This window comes from Rhineura floridana, chromosome 2 (assembly GCF_030035675.1).
Source record: "Rhineura floridana isolate rRhiFlo1 chromosome 2, rRhiFlo1.hap2, whole genome shotgun sequence".
Taxonomy (NCBI): domain Eukaryota; kingdom Metazoa; phylum Chordata; class Lepidosauria; order Squamata; family Rhineuridae; genus Rhineura; species Rhineura floridana.
This window is the reverse complement of record NC_084481.1, coordinates 194,538,584-194,562,029: the sequence shown is the minus strand read 5'-3', so window position 1 is coordinate 194,562,029 and position 23,446 is coordinate 194,538,584. Positions and strand designations below refer to the sequence as shown.

At 43.2% G+C, this 23,446-nt stretch overlaps 1 protein-coding gene across 8 annotated transcripts in view; it reads right to left on the bottom strand.

Annotated features, from left to right (window-relative positions):
* ADCK1 (aarF domain containing kinase 1) overlaps window positions 1–23,446 on the bottom strand; it is a 163,783-nt gene that overhangs the window by 29,948 nt on the left and 110,389 nt on the right. For all 8 annotated transcript variants that reach the window (XM_061611860.1, XM_061611855.1, XM_061611856.1 and 5 more), the window contains 2 exons: window positions 3,796–3,954; window positions 1,949–2,107 (listed from right to left, as the gene is read on the bottom strand). In XM_061611860.1, coding sequence (XP_061467844.1) covers window positions 1,949–2,107; window positions 3,796–3,954 — 318 coding nt within the window. The remainder of the gene's footprint in view (window positions 1–1,948; window positions 2,108–3,795; window positions 3,955–23,446) is intronic.

The following is a 23,446-nucleotide window of genomic DNA, read 5'->3' as shown; positions in this document are numbered from 1 at the left end:
CACTTCCCTGCTGCCACCCTTGCTGTGAGAGGAAGGAACCTGGCTCATACAATGCAGGTGCTATAATGTCACTCCTGTGCAGAGGCCCATAATGCTTGTAGCAAGGCATGAACCTGACAAGTGTGTATCTGCACAGATAACTACAGGTGTAAGAGCAATCGTGCGGGTCCAGTAATATGCAAACCGAGCACTTCGCACAGCTGGTCACTCCTCAGCAATGGCAGCTGGGAAATTCAACACCTATCCCCACATGTGGAGTACAGCTCTATATATTGATTGGGTAACATACATGGTAAGGGTATAGTCATATTGGTATGCAGCTGAGTTGAAGTACATGGCAACTGTATGTGATTGCTCTGGTGTATCTATGTATGGCACATGAGATTGGTAAAGGGGAGCAATGTTGTGTTCTATATTGCTGTGCATTCACATAAGAAGAGTCATGCTGGATCAGACTAAAGGCGCATTTAGTCCAGCATCCTGTTCTCACAGAGGCCAATCAGATGTCTATGAAAAGCCCACATGCAGGACATGAATGCAACGGCATTCCCACTTGTGATTCCCAGCAAGTGGTATTCAGAAGCATGTCTCACAGAGATGTACTACTGAGAAATTATAAAGGCAAACAGCCCTTTTTATACTTCACATAAAGTGATAGCTTTCTTTTTCCATTGCATGGCTTCTCTCAGAATTCATTTTCTTCCACCCTGCTCTCACAGTTTTACTTCAGTTTCTCATCCATTGTTATGAGGAAATTTTGCTGGCCTGATAGTTAAGATAAAAGTAACCTTGAAATCTCTCCCAAGGAGCAGCAAGGACTCCCGATAAGATGATTAGGACAAAAGACTGTGAACTAATAGAATTCCCTACCTTTCAACCCTGCAAGGAGAACTTGAACTGTTCAGAAAAGCATTCTGCCAAACTCCACAGCACACATGCATTCTATTGTTGTGGATCCCCCAACTAACCTTGGCAATGCACACTAAAGATCAGGCCAGTATCAGCAGCAGCCTTGCAAGCTATGCAACTGGCTTCTTGTTGAAAAGAGCAAAGGGGATATTTGCTTCTTTTAGGACTAACTCACCCCGCCCCCAGTGCTTCTGCTTTAGAACTATATTTTTTTCTCTTTTTTTAGCAGTAGCAATAATACTCAACCAAGGGTTCAGGAAACTGCCACACAAGCATGCCCTTAGCCACACAATCAATTGTGGCATCAGACATTATTTCATTCCAGTGCAAAGTGACAGTCCAGCAAAGAAGTAGCAGTAGCAGCAGATAATGCCTCCATTTTCCATGCAGTGTTGCTTTTGCTTTAACTTATTCTGAATTCTAACTAAATGGTTGTGTTGATCCTTCCTGGTATCCATACTGCCAGGCTTATACCATCAGGCCTTGACACCGCTTCTGAATTTCTGGTTGCTGTCCCAGAATGCTCTGAGGCTGAATAAGGCAACTCAAGAGGGTGTTCTGTGCAGCAAGAGGCCATTCTGTCCTCTAGAACTCAGTCGTCCTGGAGGACTGAGCTTATGTAGAGCTGTTGTGCCAAGGCTGAAATAATCATGTAGCACACAAATTACTGAACTGTGCAGAAAAGACTGTCCCAGCTACGTTCTTTGCAGTTTCTGCTGAGTCACCCAAAACTAGCTGTTAAAAATTCTACCTCTTTCTTTCTCCAATCAGTGCTTCCAGAACAACCTTAGGACTCCCTTTTCCCCTACTTTTCCTGATATTCTGATGAGGTCTGATAAGCCTTTGCATCCCTAAGATATTCAGTTCAGCATCTCCAGCAAAATCACATTCATTTTAGAATTTTATTAAATGAATAATGCACTGTCCCTGCTGAACAGCTAGCCTTACATCCACTTGGACGCACAGGAGCTTGCACGTAGGTGTATATATACATGCAGATGTGTGCACAGACACACACAATTACATTCATAAGCATTACCTTTAGAAAGTCAAAGCATCTGAACATGTGGGCCACTTTCTCAGCATTCCTCCCTTCGTTAAGGAAGTCCAGCTCAAGAGGCAAGTTCTTCTTAGCTTCTTCCACTAACCACATGAATTCAAAGTCAGGGAAGATCTGCTTCACAGCCGACACAAGGATCTGAAACCCAACAGTCAAATAATAAGTTTCTGAAAGGCTCCTGAACCAACTGCTGGAAAATAATGCTGTGCCAGAGAGTGCTGGGGAAAACTTATCTCCCCCATTTGAGCCCACCTGGACTTACTGCAGTCCTGAAGTGTCCCACCCCCTCCAAGTTCAGGAGGCCTTTTGGCCACCCACAAAAGCAGACCCTGCCTTTCGGAGCAGTCCTGACTCTCAGCCCAAGCAGGGAGATGTTTGCAGCTGCTCAGTGTGTAAGAAAATTCTAAAGGCCTAAAAGAAGAATCTAGGTGGAAAGTTGCAGAAAGAGATGCCAGAGCTATGAGGAGGTTTTAGACAAGAACATCTCTGCACTGCCATCATCACCACCTTGAAACTTCAGAGACATTTCACCCACCTGCCCCATCTTCAGGGGCATTTTCTTTTTGCTCAAACTAACTACAAACTGCTGGAAAAGGCTGAGGTGATATGTTTATACTTAGACTCTTAGTACACCATCAAAATAGAGACTGGAGGGAATGGAGATCACTGTAGATGATGGGGATCTCTAGGGATGCTGTCTCCCTCACCAGGATCGCAGTCCAGTTGAGCCTGAGCATCACTTAATATTTATTTATTTATTTATTATTTGATTTATATCCTGCCCTTCCTCCCAGCAGGAGCCCAGGGCAGCAAATTTTTAATACTGGGCACTAGGGCAAAATGAAGGACTCTGTTGCTATACTGACCACCCAGCTGCCTAAGAGTCGTCCTAACTGAGCTGCTTATGTTACTTTGTAAATTGCCATATACCGTATAATAATGATGCTAAAAACATTAAATAGTGTGTATGTGTATCTTGATGCCTTGCTGGTGTTTCATCTTGAGATGATGACAATGTAAGAATGTAAGGTTCATCTCGTCTAGCCCTCTGTTCTCACCCAGGTGCCAATGGCAATCCTGCAAGGAGAACATGAGTTCAATCATATTTCTCCCACCACCAGTTCCCACCAGCTGGTATTCAGAGGCTTACTGTATCCAACCGTGGAGGGAGGACACAGCCACCATGGCTAATAGCCATTGATAGCTTTATCCTCCATGAATTTGTCCAATCCTCTTTTAAAGCCCGTCAAGTTGTGGCCATCACTATCCCTTGTGCGAGCAAAATCCATAGTTTAACCTATGCACTGTGTGAAGAAGCATTTTCTTTTGTCCATCCTGAATCTTCCAACATTCAGGGTCATTGGATGTTGCCATTATAAGAGAGGATGAGTGCATGCTCATTGTCTCAGGAATGCAAAGACCAAGGGAGGACTGGATTTTTTCCTTGCAGTTCAGGAGAAACTCACAAAAGAAATTTGTCAAAAATGTGTCAGAAAATTCATATCCCAGTCTGTATTGGTGCTGAATTGTTTTTATTGTTAACTGCTTAAGGATGTTTCATGGGAGACAACTCATAAATGAAGTGAAATGAAAATATTTTCTGAGAAATTTCGGCTCAGCCCCAACTTCTACCCATGCCATCCCTCTTTCCATAGTATCTAAAAAAATGTGGAGCCTAGCTTATTTCTTCGAGGAGATAAAAGACACATCACGATGGAAGATCCAGACTGGCTTTTGAGATGGCCTGTGCCAAAGGTGAGAAAGGTCCATTTTGTAAAACTGCAAAGGTGCTCTGCAGAGGCAGAATCGGAAGTGAGGGAATTTACCTCCATCAGCAGAATATCCTTAGAACTCTGCGCTTGAACCTTAGGATGCTGGACTTTCACTGCAACAGTCCTCCCATCCTGTAGCACAGCCTTATGGACTTGGGCCAGGGATGCCGCCCCCAGTGGAGCTTCTTCAAAACTTATAAACAACTCATTAATCTGCAAGGAGAAGAAAGAAGGGAAACTGTGAGAAACAGCCCTCAGGTAAACTTCAGCTACAGAGAAATATAAATTACCATAGACAGACAGACAGCCTCTTGTAGGGCTAGCAAAAGGGGGAAAGGCTTCAACTAACCAGACTGGCAAGGGAGGAACAAGCAAATCCATCTCTCCTTTGACAGTCCTCCACATTCCCATGCTGTTTGTGGAGCAAGGGGTTTTCCTTTCTTCGCAGCTAGCACATAAAACAAGTCTATTTTAGGGACAGGCTGCAGCTCAGTGGTAGAGCATCTGCTTTGCTTGCAGAAGGTTTCTAGTTCAAACCCCATCGTGTCCAGGTAGAGCTGGGAATATCCCCAGTATGAAACACTGGAGAGCCATTCCAATACAGATGGAGAATGGGAAAGATCTCTACTTAAAAGGCTTCGTGGAAGAGGAAGGTCTTTGGTAGGTGCCAGAAAGACTACAAAGACAGCACCTGTCCTATATTCAGAAGGAGGGAATTCAAAAGGATAGGTGTCACAACACTAAAGGCCTGATTCCTATATTGTATGGGACAGACCTCCTGATAAGCTGGTATCGTCCTACTTATTTTTAATAGCAGCATCTGACTTAGTATAAGGCAGCTTCCTATGGGATGGCAGAGGAGGGATGGAGCGATCTGCCCTCCTCCACTAGCCCTCTCACTCACCTGCATGGTCATCTATGGCTACCAGGTGAGTTGTTAAACAGAAGACTGGATGGGATGGAAGCAAAACTGGATGAGTCACATAAGCTTGCAAGTGTTAAATGGGGCTTATCAGAAACTAGTGGGGCTTCCAATGTAGGAATTGTCCTTTAGGGGTATAATTATACAGCTGGGGAAAGCTTCAAGGGCCATCTTGCCTCACCTCCAAGTCCAACCCAATGTTAAAACACAAACGGCCAGCAGAGTTGGCTTAGCAGAAGGCTCCCTGCTTATACAACACATAAATCTCACCAGGGCCAGCAGTCAAGGAACACATAATTTATGCAGAAATTAAAAAGAAAACAAATTGAATGCTAGTGCAGCAAGCCAGCAATTAAATATGAATAAAACACTTTTAAGCAGAGCTTACATGCAAAGCATTCAATAGAAATCTTTTGTGCTGATTGGGGGGCGAGGAAGCACCATCTTTGAAGCAGCTCTTGCCTACATGCAGCTGCTGACAGAAGCTCTCCCTCCACACACACCACTGCCTCCCCCCCCACTTCTTTTACAATAACTATTACCAGCAACAAACTGGCACATTTGCGGCAATTAGATTCAAACGGAGTCTCAGCCGCCTCCAGTAATTCACGGGGAAGGCACCTTTTATTTATTTATTTTATTCCTCTGGCGGCAAAATCAATTAAGTAGAACAACCACGTTTGAAAACGACTAGTTATGTGTGTTTTTAATTACAGCGGAGCCATGATTCAAACCTTTGACATTTCTGCCTTCAGAAAGAATTTTTTTTTCCCCCTCCAAACAATTTACTAGATGTGTGTGTGGGGGGGTTACCTTCCGAGTTATTTCCCCACCACACCACCAAAGCAGTGACTGATTCTGTGGAAAGTCAGATGACCTGGGGGAGGGGGGAATGGCCACATGAGCATGGAGCTATTTGGGTCCTTAATGGCTTCAGGCAATCACTGAAACCCCTGCACTTGAGTAAAAGTTCCTGTCCCCAAAGTAAGGCAGTGAGTAGTCCACACACACTTATGGTCATACCATATGATTGACTGCTGGTTTCTGGTTCAACACTTTGAAAGCCTCAGCTTGCTTTCCTTTCTTTTTAAATTAAGCTTCTATCCCATATGCTTCCAGGTGTGACTATGAAAACATAAGAAGAGACTGCTGGATCAGGTCAATGGCCCATCTAATCCAGCATCCTGTTCTCACAGTGGCCAACAAGATGCCTACTGGAAGCCCATAAGAAGGAGATGAGCACAAGAGCACTCTCCTCTCCTACAGGTTTCCGGCATATAGGTATAACCAATGTAGACTCTAGCAAGATGCCAAACTGGACATCCAGCAGTCAGTGTTTTCTTGGCTTCTTGTACCTCCCTATAGCCCATGAATTATTTGCATACTGCATTCAGTGTATAGGGGGACCAGCTGCCTCCCCTGTGTGTTCTCCTCTTGCTATTACTTTGGCACAAAAGGTGCATTTTGCCTGGAAATGATGGGTGGAGAGATCTAGCAAGCTAGGAACACATTACATTTCCCACCAAAACCCTCTATTATTAAGATTGTTAACGCTCAGTCTACCTCCAGTTCCTCATCTAATCAAAGCAACACATTGGCTTGGTTTGCATGTCACTTTAAACCATAGTTAAACTTATTATTTGAAGCACCACCCGACACCACAGCTCCAATGCAACAGGAAGCAGGAGGAATTTATAAGGTTCACATCCTCCTAAATTAGGAGTACTGCTTCTGCCTTGTGACACAGTGCCCACGCTATTCCTATCACCATACACATGCCAGCACAGTTTTTACACAAGTCTGCAGATAAGGTAGTATTTTAAGCCATATTGTAGATGGGGGAAGAGAAGGGGGGTTGAGGGGGCAGTCAGTTGACAATTAAGGTGAAATATGAAACAAGGAAATTCCTGGCTTGGCTTATGCAATTTACATTCTTACCCATTATATTATGAGGATGGAGCCATAGCTCAGAGTAGGGATGTGCTAGAAATCTGCCCAATTCAAATTTGGTACTGAATTTTCCATGAATTCACATGGTCATTATTGTTGTGGACTGGATTTTTATGTAGTGATTTTCTGCAGCTATTTTCTGAAATGGATTTTTTTTAAAAAATGCATCTAATTTTTTTAATTTTCAAAATAAACGAAATATAAAAATAACCAACAAAATAAACCCAAAATATTACACTATGTAGATCATAATCGTATAATAATAATAATAATAATAATAATAATAATAATAAAATTTTATTTTTGAGTCGCCTATCTGGCCGAGTTAACGGCCACTCTAGGCGATGTACAATAACAAGATAAAATACGATATAAAACCATAACAACGTTCAATAATTAAGCTACCCACTCTTACATGTAATCAGCAGCACTAAAAACTAACCCACCCCAGAAAGCCCATAGGCCTGCCTGAACAGCCAGGTCTTCAAGGATCGGTCTAAAGGAAGGGAGTTCCAGAGGGTGGGGGCCACAATCGAAAATGACCTCTCTCTGGTCCGCACCAGCCTAGCTGTTTTAACTGGTGGGACCAAGAGAAGGTCTTGTGTGGCTGATCTTGTCAGGCGGCATAATTGGTGATGCTGGAGGCGCTCCTTCAGTTAAACTGTGCCGAAATCGTATAGGGCTTTAAAGGTTAATACCAGCACTTTGAATTGGGCCCGGTAAACAACTGGTAACCAGTGAAGGTCTATTAATACTGGAGTGATATGATCACGGCGACGGCTGTTCTTTATTGCTTGTAAATATTACATTTTGAGTATCCATACTGAATTATTAACACAATTTTAATTCATACATTAATAGCGTTCCCTTTCTTTTTCTTTCTTGCAGGACCGTTGAATATCATTCACAGAGCTTGGAAGTAACTCATTACAAATAACGAGTTACTTCTAATTCATTACTTTTTAAAGTAACGAGTAGGTAACTTCATTACATTTTGCTAGTAATAGAACGACTAGTAATTTCCCTACTTTTTAGCAGCAACGGTAACGTTTCTGGTGTTACTTTTGGACGTTACTTGGGGGGGAAGCAGGGGAAGTCTTCTGCTCCTGTGATTAGTGGGCAAAAGACATGTGCCTCGCACTGGGCTTCTGCGCAGCGTCACTCTTCCCTCGTGCTCTGTGTTAGGAGGCACGAGGGAGAAAGTGGAGAGCCAGACCACGCCAGAGGGCAAGGATGAAGGAGAAGGCAGCAGCAGAATGAAGGTGAAGAGCTGAGGTGAGTAACAATGGTGTGTGTGTGTGTGCCCCCGCTCATCCTGCCGCCTCCCCCCTCGCACCTGCCACCTCCCCCCCTCGCACCTGCTGCCTCCCCCCTCGCAGCCACTGCCTCCCCTCCTCATGCCCCCCTTGCACCTGTTGCCTCCCTCCCTCACACCTGTCGCCTCCCCCCCTCGCGCCACCATCATCAGCAATCAGCAGGTAACTGAATGACATTTGGTTTTCTACAGATTGCACTTTATATGCTATTTTATAAAACATTACTAATTAATTTTGATATAGTATCCAAAACTAGCTTATAGGGTAGAGCCAGAGTAGTGTCATGGTTAGAGTGTCAGACTAAGACTGGCAGATGAGGATTCAAATCTGCACTGAGCCATGAAGCTCACAGGGTCATCCTGGGCCACTCGCTATCTTGCAGCCTAATCTACCTCACAGGGTTGTTGTGAATATAGATGGGAAAGAGGAGAACCATGTGTCACTTTGCAGCTGTTGTTATGTGCCTTCAAGTCGATTATGACTTATGACGACCATATGAATCAGTGACTTCCAAGAGCATCTGTCATGAACCACCCTGTTCAGATCTTGTAAGTTCAGATCTGTGGCTTCCTTTATGGAATCAATCCATCACTTGTTTGGTCTTCCTCTTTTTCTACTCCCTTCTCTTTTTCCCAACATTATTGTCTTTTCCAGTGAATCATGTCTTCTCATTATGTGTTCAAAGTATGATAACTTCAGTTTCATCATTTTAGCTTCTAATGATAGTTCTGGTTTAATTTGCAAAGATGTATCACTGAACACCAAAGTCAGGAAACGAATGCTGATGAAAGTTAAAGAGGAAAGCACAAAAGCAGGACTACAGCTGAACGTCAAGAAGGCTAAAGTAATGACAACAGGGGAATTATGTAACTTTAAAGTTGACAACAAGGACATTGAACTTGTCAAGGATGATCAATATCTTGGCACAGTCATTAAGCAAAATGGAGACAATAGTCAAGAAATCAGAAGAAGGCTAGGACTGGGACTGCTATGAGAGAACTAGAAAAGGTCCTCAAATGCAAAGATGTATCCTTGAACATTAAAGTCAGGATCATTCAGACCACAGTATTTCCGATCTCTATGTATGGATGTGAAAGTTGGACAGTGAAAAAAGCAGATAAGATAAAAATCAACTCATTTGACATGTGGTGCTGGAGGAGAGCTTTTCGCATACCATGGACTGCAAAAAAGACCAATATTACTTTTTAAAAGTAATCTTCCAAACTCTGATCATTCCTATCCTTTCATTTATTGGACCATTTAATAATAATGCCATATCCATGTGTATGCCATTGGCAGGAGAATCTTTTACATATAGATTTATATAACTGATAAAATCATACCATACTGAAATGAAATTAGTCCCTTTACTTTGTCCTCTTGCTCTCTTTAAATTATCTGTTAGTTTTTTTAGTAGAGCTATATCCCAAACTGTTTTATACAAAGAATCTATATTTGCTCCTTTAAGGTCTTTCCAAAATCATACAACAGTAATCCTTATTGCTGCATCTAAAATATTAATATCAATATTTTATTGATATTTCCTTCATTTAACAATATTTCATTTATTGACATTTCCTTTCAAAATATTAATATTTGTCCTTTTAAAATATCGATATTAATTTCAATATTTTTTCTGAAGAGGGGGAAACGGATTGGTAAAAGCAGTGGCTAGCAGACAACAAACAAGCTTATATCAATACCAGCCTGTCAGGTCGTTGGATTGCTTTCAAACCAGCACTGGCCAATGGATCCCAGCCATAGCTCAGCATATACTTTTGCATGCAGGAGGATGGGTTTAATCCCTGGCATTTCCAGTAAAAGCAATCAGGTAGCTGATGATGAGAAAGACCTCCGCCTGAGGTTTTGGAGAGCTGTCGCCTAATAGAGAGTATTGGGCTACAGCTAGGGATGGGTGAAAATTTTGATTCCGTTCACATTTCAAGCAGAATTTATCAAATTCTCAATTTCCGAAACAATAAGAGAATTGAAACACAGCCATCCTTTGAAATTTGCATTTATTAGAATTTTGGGATGCAGTTCGCCAACTAAACAACATTTACAAAAATGCATATATTAGGGGAAAGTGTGCATAAAAATGAATACATGAGTGAAGATAACACGTAAAAAGGCATGAACTGATGAGAAATGGGTTGCAAAATGTGTACCTTTGTCAAAACTGCCTACAAAAATGTGTTTATTTAGAGAAATTCGCACTAAAATGGTGGAGAATTTTCATGAGGATGTTTTTTTAAAATCTGCAGATCGCTGTAGAAATGTAGAGAACTGAATTTAACATTGGAAAAATGAGAAACTGAGAGAACCGAAACAGACAGATCTTTCCATCCCTAGCTACAGCAAAGGTAGGAGCCTCAGACCCGGGTATTGAATTCCCCCCAGGCTGCACCAATCAGCATTCATACTGTGCACCCTCCTTGGGTGCTTTTGCCTGGTTGAAATATGTCCTTGAACTGTGTTAATGACTGTTGCTAGTCTGGATAGAAGATGGAGGGGGTGTGGGGGTTTGCAAATATTTGACTTTTGTGTGGCTGGAATGTAGTCTACTGTACAAAGGTAAGGATCGTATGTGCTGTTCTGTCCACTTTTATTTAATTACAACATGGCTGACAACTAGCACAGCATTCCTCTCGATGATCTCAGTGAACGAGCTGGGAAATAAGTGCCTCTGGCTTCACCCACTACCGGCATGCATCCCCCAAAAGATTCCCAATGAGAGAATGCTGGCCTTGGGCTGAAAATGATTCCCTGTCCTTGATACTCTAACCTTGCACAAGGCAGCTTCCTATGTTAGTATACCAGCTCTCTGGGAGCTCCTGCCGTTTCCCAAAATCCCCCCATAGAGGCACACATGCAAAATATACTGGCCCTGGCCCTGTTCCAATTTTCTTTTTAAAATCAGATATTGTACAACACTTGAAGTTCCATTATTCCACAGGCTCTATGGGCTTTTGCAAGACTTGGGCTTGTTGTGACAGCAAACGTCAAGCTAAAGTAAGAGAGCCCCTCTAAACTTTAAACCTGGATAGTAAATGAAATCCTCTCTTCCCCCATCAATTTGTGCATTCTGTGCTCAGAAATCAAGTGTTGCATTGTTACCCTAGGAGTTATTAAGACAGCAGAAGTTGAAAGATTAGATTTATCGCAGCCGATAGAGGATTATGAAGAATAATTCATCATACGTCAGAATAAACAGCCCACAATTTATAGAATCCAGGCTGAGCCTGTGAAATCTGATTGGACGTCTTCTTGACTAATGAATGCCTAGTTTAATTGATGAGACCCTAACTTGGCTGTCAAGAATGCATATTTGTTAAGTATTTTAAAATAACAATATCTTAACATGTGGGCAATATAGTGCTTTTCACCCCAAACTGAGACTCTGGACAAAATCTCTCTCATAAAAATATAAGAAAAGTTCTGCTAGATCAGCCAAACTCACCTACTCCAGCATTCTGTTCTCACAGTGGCCAACCAGATGGCTATGGGAAGCCTGCAAGGAGGACCTGAGTGTGAGAGCACTCTCCCCACTTGCAATTCCCAGCAAATGATATACAGGGAAAGTCTGTCCTGTTTGTTCAGGCTCTTGATAGTTAATTCTGGTGGTTTACTGTAATTTATTTGTGGTGTTTGTTTCATTATACCAGCCTGCCCTATTTGGTTTGCAGACGTAGTAAGGTGGCCCAACACAAACCAGGACAGGGTGTCTGCACCGTTAATAATTCTGCAGAAGAGTTTTCAGAGGGATAGCCATATAAGTCTCTTGCAGCTAGCAATGGGGGAGAACTCCAATTCAGTTCGCATTTAAAGGTGAGCCTACCAAATCTGCACTTTCCAAAACAATATGAGAACTGAGACACAGCCATCCTTCAAAATTCGCACTTCTCTGAATTTTGTGATGCAGTTCTCCAACCAATGTGCACAAACATGCATATATTAGAGGAAAGTGTGCATGTGTGCATAAAAATGAATATATTAGTGAAAATAACATACAAAATGCATTATATTAGGGAAACGTACTTGCAAAATGTGTACATTAGTGAAAACGACATATAAAAATGTGGTTTTTAGGAGAAATTTGCGCTAAAATGCTGATGAATTTTCATGAGGACTTAAAAATAATAATTGCAGATTACGGCAGAAATGTGGATATCTGAATTAAAGCTTGGAAAAATGAGAAACTGAAAGAACCAAAATTGGCAGGTCTCTCCATCCATACTTGCAGAAAAATATCTTGTGGTACCTTAAAGAATAACAAATTTTTATGGTAGACATTTTCGTGGACTCAAGACCACATTGTCAGATGCATGAAGAGAAATCTTAGTTGGCAAGAGAAAACTGTGAGGTGGGAGCTCAATGGCAAAGAGTTGAAATAATTACAGTCAGTGATAATTAGAGCTAAAATATATGTTAAATAGGTACATCTTTGACTTTTTACAGTAGCAGATTGGTGATAATTGCTGAGATAATTGTATCAACACCTGTAGTGGGGCACGGAACTATTTGCAAGATATAGTTCATTCACTTACTCTGAATACCTTGTTGTCTATGACTACCAGGCTAGTGCTTAAATACAAGGCTGGCTTACTCCCTAGTAACTGGGCATAAGATTGCAGCCTGGAGTAAAACAAAGCAAGGCTTAATAGATTGTCTCAAAACTGTGTTGACAGTTTCTGATAAAATCTCAGAAGCCAGAGGAGAGACTATTTTTCTAGTGGTCACAAGGCAGGACTTCAGTGACCTACACAGCTCCCTGATTGTTTTCATGCCGAGTAGAAGCAGAATTTTGCGAAACTAACTAAGATATGCATTTTTTCTGCATTTGTATGTTATAATCCAACTTTTCTTGATGAAAAATGATTTTTTGAGCAAACTCCATGTAGTCTTCCTTTCCACTTAACAGAGCCTTGAGATATATCTGAGATATATCAGGCAAACACACCAACACTTTATTAAGGCCAGATGCTCAATAAAATGCAAAACTAGCAATAAAAAACAGTAATCCTGGGCTGATAACAATACTCTAATATGATGATACCAGCAGGAAAGAAGTAAGAGATGGGAGCAGCAATAATACCTAGACTGATTCCGCATACAGCATGTATACAATAAAACTCTAAAAAGACTTGCCTGAATAATAATCCTAGCTCAACCTTTCAACTCTTGGGATAATTCAATCAAATGAACAAATCTAAACTCTCCCTACATTCCTTTCTAATAAGGCCTGTTTACTTCAGCATCCTTATTTCTCCAGAATTCAACATAATGCCTCTTTTCCTTTCCTCCTGAGAGACTTCCAGTGGCTACATTTTTAAAAATGTGATGATTACAACATAATGTAAAAGAATACAAAATTATGGGTGAACCATAAGCATTATTAATTTGTAATTTAGCTTGTCCATTTCATTTTCAACATTCTGGGGCCTAGCTCTTTAGCAGGAAGGCTGGGAAGACCCAGGTAGGTCTTTTTTCTCAGGATAATCTTATACCAACACTTAGAACACAACCACGTGGACCACAGAACCCATTGCACTGGAAATAGCCTCCATTTGGAAAATTAATCTGTGGAGTCTGGGGTGTAATGGATGCCTGCTTGAACCCTGCTGAGATGCCATTTGGGTCTACCCTGAAGTATAGGGTGGTGACAGGAGATAATCTCTTCTTCCAGCAGGCAACAACCAATCTGTTTATGCCCTAAACAGGGGTGGATATGCTGTAGGTCGCATCTGGTCCTCCAAGAGGGTTTTTCCCCCAAGGACAGACCACCCAACTTCCCCCCCCCCAGAAAAACAGACTAACTGCTGCTTTAGATTCTCCACTGTGATACTATGATGCCAAAAGTTTTTTTGACCACCCCACCCAACATTTGCATTTAAAAAAAAGTTTGGCCATATCCACTTTTATATTTTGGCCACACACACTTTGTCATGTACCAGAGGGTTGACCATGGGTCAATGAGGCCCTTGGTCCAAAACAGGTTAGCCACCCCTGTCCTAAGGCATCAAATTTGTGAGCCATTTTGGGTGGCATTCAAAGCTAGTCCTACTTGGAGTAGACCCACTGGAGTCTATAGACATGACTAGGTTTATTCATTTCAGTGGGTCCGCTCTCAGTAGGACTTGTTCAACCCTTTGTACTGAGAGCACCGTAACAATATTGTTAAAGAGAAAACAAATTCAGTCAATCCTTGCTTGATATATTAACTAAGGCTTGAGATAGCATTCAAGTTAGGGTTACACTGGGCTTTTTGTGACAGTACTCACTGGTATGGTATACTTTCATCTCTTTTTTTGCTGCCCATGGCAGCCATTTTATGCTGGCAGCCACAGTACATTTATCAATTACTGCCACCTCATTTTTTACAAAAAAAAAAGCACTAGGGATACATTTATTTATTTATCTATTTTATTACATTTTTAGACCGCCCTATAGCAATAAGCTCCCAGGGCGGTGTACAGCATAATAAAACAGGTTAAAATACAAGTAAATATATTAAATACAATGTAAATACAATACACAATAAAACATAATTAAAAATTTTCAATTTTAAATTCAAATTTTTAAAATGCCTGGGCGAAGAGGTAGGTCTTTACCTGGCGCCGAAAAGATAACAAAGAAGGCGCCAGGCGTATCTCATCAGGGAGGGCGTTCCATAGTTCGGGGGCCACCACTGAGAAGGCCCTAGCTCTAGTTATTGTTCTCCGTGCCTCCCTATGCGTTGGGACACGGAGAAGGGCCTTCGATGTCGAGCGCAGCGACCGGGTAGGTACATAGCAGGAGAGGCATTCCGCCAGGTATTGCGGTCCGATGCCGTTAAGGGCTTTATAGGTAAGAACCAACACTTTGAATCTGGCCCGGAAACATATTGGTAGCCAGTGCAGCTGGGCCAGGACAGGTGTTATATGATCAAATTTTTTTGTCCCAGTAAGAACTCTGGCCGCAGCATTCTGCACCAGCTGAAGTTTCCGAACCGTCTTCAGAGGTAACCCTACGTAGAGTGCATTACAGTAGTCCAATCTAGAGGTTACCAGAGCATGGATAACTGTGGCAAGGTTCTCCCTATCCAGATAGGGTCGTAGTTGGGCTACCAGCCGAAGCTGGTAGAACGCATTCCGTGCCACCGAGGCTACTTGAGCCTCCAGTGACAGGAGCGGATCTAATAAGACCCCCAAACTACGGACCTGCTCCTTTAGGGGGAGTGTAACCCCATCTAGGGCAGGTCGGACATCAACCATCTGGGCAGAGAGCCCCCCCACCAACAGCATCTCAGTCTTGTCAGGATTGAGTCTCAGTTTATTAGCTCTCATCCAGTCCATTATCGCGGCCAGGCAGTGGTTTAGTACATTAACAGCCTCACCTGAAGAAGATGAAAAGGAGAAGTAGAGCTGCGTATCATCAGCATATTGCTGGAAACGCACTCCAAATCTCCTAATGACCTCGCCCAGCGGCTTCATATAGATATTAAAGAGCATGGGGGACAGAACTGAACCCTGTGGGACCCCATATTGGAGTATCCAGGGACTCGAGTAATGCTCCCCAAGCACCAACTTCTGGAGACGATTCTTGAGGTAGGAGCACAGCCACCGCCAAGCAGTGCCTCCAACTCCTAAGTCCGCAAGACGTCCCAGAAGGATACCATGGTCGATGGTATCAAAAGCCGCTGAGAGATCAAGGAGAACCAACAGAGTTACACTCCCTCTGTCTTTCTCCCGACAGAGGTCATCATACAGGGCGACCAAGGCTGTTTCTGTACCAAACCCCGGCCGAAAGCCCGATTGACATGGATCCAGATAATCAGTTTCATCCAAGAGAGCCTGGAACTGGTGAGCGACCACACGCTCTAAAACCTTGCCCAGGAACGGAACATTTGCTACCGGTCTATAGTTGTCAAGATTTTCAGGGTCCAAGGAGGGTTTCTTTAGGAGCGGTCTCACCACCGCCTGTTTCAGGCAGGGTGGTACCACTCCCTCTCGTAAAGAGGCATTGATCACCTCCTTGGCCCATCCGGCTGTTCCGTTCCTGCTAGCTTTTATTAGCCATGAGGGGCAAGGATCCAGAGCAGAAGTGGTCGCCCGCACCTGTCCAAGCACCTTGTCCACGTCCTCGAGCTGAACCAACTGAAATTCATCCAATAAAACAGGACAGGACTGTGCTCCGGACACCTCATTAGGCTCAACTGCTACAATATTGGAGTCAAGGTCCCGGCGGATGTTTGTGATCTTATCTTGGAAGTGTCTCGCAAACTCATTACAGCGGGCTATTGATGGTATTATTGCGTTCTGAGGACCAGAGTGTAAAAGTCCCCGAACAACCTTATAAAGTTCCGCTGGGCGGTTAGAAGATGACTGAATGGAGGCAGCAAAGTACTGCTTCTTCGCTGCCCTCACCGCCTTCACATAGAGCTTGGTAGAGATCTTCACAAGTGCAAGACCACAGCCGTCGGGAGTTCGTCTCCATTTGCACTCAAGCCGTCTCCTTTCTTGCTTCATCACTCTTAGCTCCGGGGTAAACTACGGAGCCAATTGAGCTCTGCAGAGGAGAGGGCGCACCGGGGCGATCGTGTCAACTGCCCGGGTCATTTCCGTATTCCATAGATTGACCAGGGTTTCTACAGGAGCGTCAGTTTTATCAGCCGGAAAACTCCCCAGAGCCTTCTGAAAACCTTCAGGATTCATTAGTCTCCTGGGGCGGACCATCTTAATTGGTCCTCCACCCTTGCAGAGGGGAGAAAACATTGTGAGCCTACACCTCAATAGGCGATGATCTGTCCATGACAGAGGAATAGATGTAAAATCCCTCACTCCCAGATCACCATCCCCTGCTCCAGTAGCAAAAATTAAGTCTAGAGTGTGCCCCGAAATATGCGTAGGGCCAGTAACAAATTGAGACAGCCCCATGGCTGTCATGGAGGCCATGAAGTCCTGAGCCGCCCCAGACAAAGCGGTCTCGGCATGAATGTTGAGATCCCCCAATACCATAAATTTGGGGGATCGCAACACCAAACCCGAGACCACCTCCGTCAGCTCAGTTAGGGAGGCTGTTGGGCAGCAGGGTGGACGGTACACCAACAGTATTCCCAGTCTGTCTCGCTGACCCAACGTAATATGGAGACACTCCAGACCATTAGCTACCTGGATAGGGTGCCTAATGAGAGGGATGGAACTTCTATAGACCACAGCGATTCCCCCTCCCCGACCCTCGGATCTACCCAGATGCTGAACCGAGTACCCAGGTGGGCACAGCTGGGAGAGATTAATGCCTCCCAGATCGCTCACCCATGTCTCAGTAATAAACGTCAGATCGGCCGCCTCATCCACAATTAAATCATGGATGAGGGAAGCTTTATTATTTACCGATCTGGCATTAAGAAGCAGCAACTGGAGATCCGAGAGTTGGCTGATAGAACTACCAGCAATCCTGTGGATGTGGGGAGGACCGGAACACGGTACAGCCACCAATTGTCTGGGCCGAGTTCCCCTCAACCGGCATGTCCTCCTCACAACGCCATACCTCCCATTACCCGTCACTACGCTAACAGGGGCCCCCTCTGGTCCCCCCTCCCAATACCCTATCCTCCCGCCCAGGCACATAATAAAATAAAATAAAAATAAAATAAAATAAAAATACACACACACTCACAACATACAGTCATACAAACATCCACTCATTCCATTCAGGTCTACACAACAACCACAGTCCCGTGCTCCATGCGCACCAACGCAGCTCTCAAACCGTTCTTCTTCCCGGGAAAAGCGCCACCTGGGGCCTGGTCCTGCAAGGTGCCCACGTGCAGAGCAGGAGCCCAAGAAGGAGAAAGCAGAGATGTTGGCCAAGCAGCAGCAGCAAAGCAGGCAGATGGCTCTCCCTCCCTGGGCGGTGATGGTCCTCTTCCCTTGCAGGCACTGGATCTCCCAAGCCCCCTCAGCCAGCCGGCTTAAATATCCCCTCCAGAGAAGGGGCAGGTGGAACAGTATCAGGCACAGCTGGCTGAGTACCTGGAGCCTGGTCCTGCGAGGTGCCCACGTGCAGAGCAGGAGCCCAAGAAGGAGAGAGCAGAGATGTTGACCAAGCAGCAGCAGCAGCAAAGCAGGCAGATGGCTCTCCCTCCCTGGGCAGTGATGGTCCTCTTCCCTTGCAGGCACTGGATCTCCACAAAATTTTGCTGCAGGTCCCTCCATGTTTGTTAATCATGAAAAGATTCAACCTGATGATAAATCAATAGTGCCTCCTACAACAGGGGTCCAGGCTCTAGTTTGAAATCTCCCTTCCTGTTCCCTGGTCTATGCTAGTTTGCACTTCCTGTAGTTAGTTATCTTCCCCTCCTTCTTCCCATGCCCCAGACATAAATTACATTGTGTCCGGTTTTCCGCTGTAAGAGAAATTTGTTTGCAAAATAATAGCAATTAATTGATTTTCAGCAGAAATAAGGAACAGTGTTGTTGTTGGGATGTAGAGACGAACTCTAAAACAGGGGACCTGATAAAGTGCCTCTGTTACTTCATCACCCAGAAGCCCAGTTATATGAGGATGAAAGCAACCCAGAGCTGCTAAGCACCTTTATAGGAAGCCAAGAAGGGTATATATATTCCCTTCCCCAATTTTACATAAATAAAAGGCCTGGTGACTTGTTATGTCCCCAATGCCCTTCTGACTCTCTTTGCCAAAAGTCAAGGCATCCTTCAATCTGATGTGGCGGGGGGGGCATTCCTCATGCCAAACCTGTTTCCACCTAATTTACTCTTCTGTCTCGAGCTGTCTCCCACCTGGACTGAACAATGCTCATTAAATCCACTGTCTTTTCTCCCTCTCTTTGGAGAAATATTATCTTATGCACTTCTTCCACTAGCCTGCCTGTCAGGATGGAGTTGTATCTGTCAATCTCAAAGATAGATTGGAATCGTAGCTCTTTCAGAATGTGTAGGTTTCTCAGCAGCAGTAATTAAAATAAATGTGCTCAAAAAAATAAGCAACAGCAGATTGTCTCCCTGTTTCTGATGGAAGATTCTGGCCTTGATTTCCTGACAGTCAATGGAAAACAGGACAAGTTTTCATAGGGTGATAGATACCCAGTGTTAGTCACACTCAGAGTAGACCTACTATAATCCATAGACCTGGGTCCCATCGGCACTATATACATTTAAAGCAGTATTGTACCATTTTAAACAGTCATGGCTTCTCCCAAAGAATCCTGGGAACTGTAGTTTATTAAGGGTACTGAGAGTTGTTTGGAGATTCCTGTTCCCCTCTCAGAGTTACAGTTCCCAGAGTGGTTTAACAATCAATTCCTCTTCCCAGGGAACTCTGGAACTGGAACTTTGTGAGACGAATAGGGATATACAAATGTGTTTATTAGGAGAAAGTTGCACTAAAATGCTTGTGAATTTTCATGAGGATTTTAAAATAAAAACTCACAAATTTGGGTTGGGAAAATGAGAAATGTAGAAAACCAAAATTGACAGATTTGTCCATCCCTGGTAGGGAGCATTCACTGCAATCAGCAGTGTTACACTATAGCAACAGATACAATACATGGGACCTCTGTGCATTTGTTCTTTGGCTATCAGCTAACTCAGTGATTCTCAAAAGGTGCGCCCAGGCACAATGGTGCACCCTAAGAGGTGGCTAGGTGTGCCTCAAATATTATGAAAGTATATTTTAAAAATAGTTTGTTATTTTTATTCATAGTTTAAAATATATTAATATATTTTTTATTTTGTACACAAAGTGTGCCAGAAAATTTTTATGTTTTACAGTGCGCCGCGAACCAAAAAAGTTTGAGAACCACTGAGCTAACTGAATAGAGTCGATGTTTCAAAATTGGTAATAATCATGTATTCAATAAGCAATGCAGGAAATCCTTAGATTTATAGCTCACTATTCAAATTGGTGAGTAATGTAGAAGGATATTAATATTTATCACATTTGTAACACACCACTCTGCATGCTGCCCCAGATATATCTTTGTAGTCTTTGGTTCTTGGTTGGTCAGATTCACAAAATGATGTATTTCACCATATATGTCACAACTAAAAATGCAATCTTTCGTAGCTCCATTAAACTGCCTCTATTCAAAAAAACACTGGGCTTTGAAGTGAGAAGAGCCTTATGAAAGGCTAGTCCTCTGCTGTTTGAATTGTGATATCTCATTCCAGGCCCCCATTTGGAAAAATGAGAGGGGGGGGAGAGAGAAGAGAATCTCTTTATTCACCTTTCCCACATCATCCATTTTCTAGCTCAGCCATATCCTCTTTAAGGTGTGGAAAGCAGCAATGTTCATTGTATTCCAAGTGCAGTTGTACTACAGATTTGTAGAAAGGCATTATAACATTACTGGCTACCTATTAGCTACCGGGCTATGTTCAAGGTTCTAGTTTTGGTGTATAAAGCCCTATACAGCTTGGGACCAGGATACCTGAAAGACCATCTTATCCCTTATATACCCAGTCAGTCACTGAGCTCTGCATGTGAGGGCCTCCTGCAGATACCATCTTATCAGGAGGTCCGTTCCGCACAACTTAGGAAACAGACCTTTAGTGTGGCAGCCCCTACCTTGTGAAATTCCCTCCCCCTTAAATAGAGAGCCAGTGTGGTATAGTGGTTAAGGTGCTGGACTACAACCTGGGAAACCAGGGTTCAAATCCCTACACAGCTATGAACTCACTGGGTGACCTTGGGCAAGTCATTGGAATTGTAATCCAAAACATCTGGAGAACACCAGCTTGGGTAAAAATGGTCTACAGGCTAATTGTAGAGTCTTGTTTAGAGATTGTTGGTGGTGGTGGCGGCAACCTTTCGTTTTGGAGAAGACATATTATTTTTGCTGCTATGTTCTTGCATTTCTATTCTTACGCCTTTTTCTGAAATATTAGTGGGTTGTTGAATCTTTACTAAGATGAGATGCTTTGATTAACCTATTAAAATGTGTACAGCTATTTAAAATTTTGTTACATCTTGTAATTGTTAAAAGCATTATCTTGAAACATTATGTTTCTTTATGTACACTCTTCTGATGTTGTGCGCCACTTTGAACATAGTTTGGCCCAGAAAAGTGACGTACAAATCAATGATGATGATCTTAATTTGGGCTCAGTGGCAGAACACATGTTTTGCATGCTGAAAATGCTAGGTTCAATTCCTGACATCTCCAAGTGTTTTTTTTTTAAAAAAGGACCTCAGATGGCATGTGCTAGGAAACACCTCTGCTTGAGAGGCTGGAGAGCTGCTACTGGGCTAAGTGGACCAGTGGTCTAATTCAGCATAATACAGTTTTGTATGTTCTTATGTGAGAGCTGTGTGACATAGTGGTTAGAGTGTTGGACTACAACATGGGAGACCAGGGTTTGAATCCCCACATAACCATGAAGCTCATTGGGTGACCTTGGGCCAGTCAGTGCCTCTCAGTCTCAGAGGAAGGCAATGGTAAACCCCCTCTGAATACCACTTACCATGAAAACCGTATTCATGAGGGTTGCCATAAGTCGGGATCGACTTGAAGGCAGTCCGTTTCTATTTTTTTAAATATTAGACATTTAACATTTTTTAAATGTTATCTTTTCAGCGCCTATGGAAGACCTTCCTCTTTCAACAAGTCTTTTAAGTAGAAACCTTATCCCAAACTGCATCTGTGTTGGAATTGCTTTTTAATATGTGTTTTAAGCATTTTTAAAAAAATGTTTTTAAAGATGTTTTGTTTTAATGTATTTTGTAGTCTGTTTTTATGATGTTTTAAAGTGTTTGCGTGCTTTTGTTTGCCGCCCTAGGCTCCTACTGAAGGAAGACGGGATATCAATGTTTTATAATAATAATAATAATAATAATAATGGCAGTTTCATTTCCAATCCCTTTCCTAATTATCCCCAACATGCTTATTGAATTATATGGGATTTACTCCCATGCAATCATGGTTAGGATAGGTAAAACTGACTGTGGGGGAGGAGGAGGGGAGAGGGGAGGGAAGGAGAAAAGGAGGCGAGAGAGGAGCAGAAGGAGGGGGAAGGGAAACGAGGGGATTAGAAGGGGAGGGGCAAAGGAAGGGGGCAAAAGGAAGGTGATGGGAGGAAGGAGGAGGGTATGGCAGGTTTGATCATTTGCATGCTTATTGAGTTCAATGTGATTTACTCCCATGCAAACATGCTTAAGATAGGTAAAACTGACCATGGGGCAGGGGAGGGGGAGAAGGAGGGAATTGGAAGGGGAGGGGAGGGAGGGGGAGAGTAGGGGCAAGAGGGAGAAGATAGGAGGGGGGGTTGATCATTTGCATACTTTTTGAGTTTAATGGGATTTATTTCTGTGCAATCATGTTTAGGATAGGTGAAACTGACCTGGGGGGAGGGCGGGAGGGGAGGAAGAGGGCAGGAGGGGGAGGGAAGGGGAGGAGAGGAGATTGGGTGAGTGGGTAGTGGGCAGAGGGGAAGCCCCTTTCCTTTCCAAAAGAAAAGCATTGTGAACAGTATAATTGCTTTTCAGCTTTTCCGCCACCTTAGACAGTCATGGCTTCCCCCAAAGAATCCTAGGAAGTGTAGTTAATGAAGGGTGCTGAGAGTTGCTAGGCGATGCCCTCTTCCCCTCACAGAGCTTCAATCAGAGCTGCTGACTGTTAAACCACTCTGGCCACTGGGCTCTGTCAGGGGAATAAGAGTCTCCTCTCAGCACCCTTCACAAACTACACTTCCCAGGATTCTTTGGGGGAATCCTGACTGTCTAAAGTGAAATAAAGGTCTGGTGTGGGTGTGGCGCCCTAATTAGGCAAGCCCAGCAGCTGTGAGTCTGGCTTTTAGAACACTGACAGTTGGTTCTTACTGAGCATGCCCAACATTATTACTGAGTTCAATGCTAAATTTCTTAAATTAATAAAAAACCAGCCAGGCTTTTTAAAAAACTTTTAAACTGAAGAAGATGAAGGTTAGAGTATGGGGCAAGGTCAGTAATAGGATTACAGGTACTCTCTGAACATGGCTGATTTTAATTAATTTCATCAAATTATGAGACTCTGACAGAAAAAAGGCCCAGAAGGTTCTGTTTTCCCCCTCTTTTTCCACTTTGAACTCTTGGCTTCCCACAGGCACCTGGTTGGCCACTGTGAGAACAGGATGCTGGACTAGATGGGCCACTGGCCTGATCCAGCAGGCTCTTCTTATGTTCTTATGTTCTTATGACTGTTTTGTGTATTGCCATGAAAATGTAGAGGGTTGTTAAGCCAGCATTTCTGAGTTCAGGACTAGAAGTTGTGTAAGGTTTTAGTTTGAATTAGCTTATGGGAAGCATTAGAATGGTGCTTCCATTCTGGGGGGGTATTAACATTGCAGAATGCGAAAAATCCACGCTGGCTATAGGTGCTAGACTCTCATGGCTGTATGATACACAGAATGATTCCTAACCTATATAGGCAATATAGCTGTCAGAGTTTGTTGTGTTAATTCATTTTACTTAGGTGCTAGATAAACAGGCTAGATAAACACTGTGTATGTGTATGTATTATTTAATTATCTGTTTATTGAAA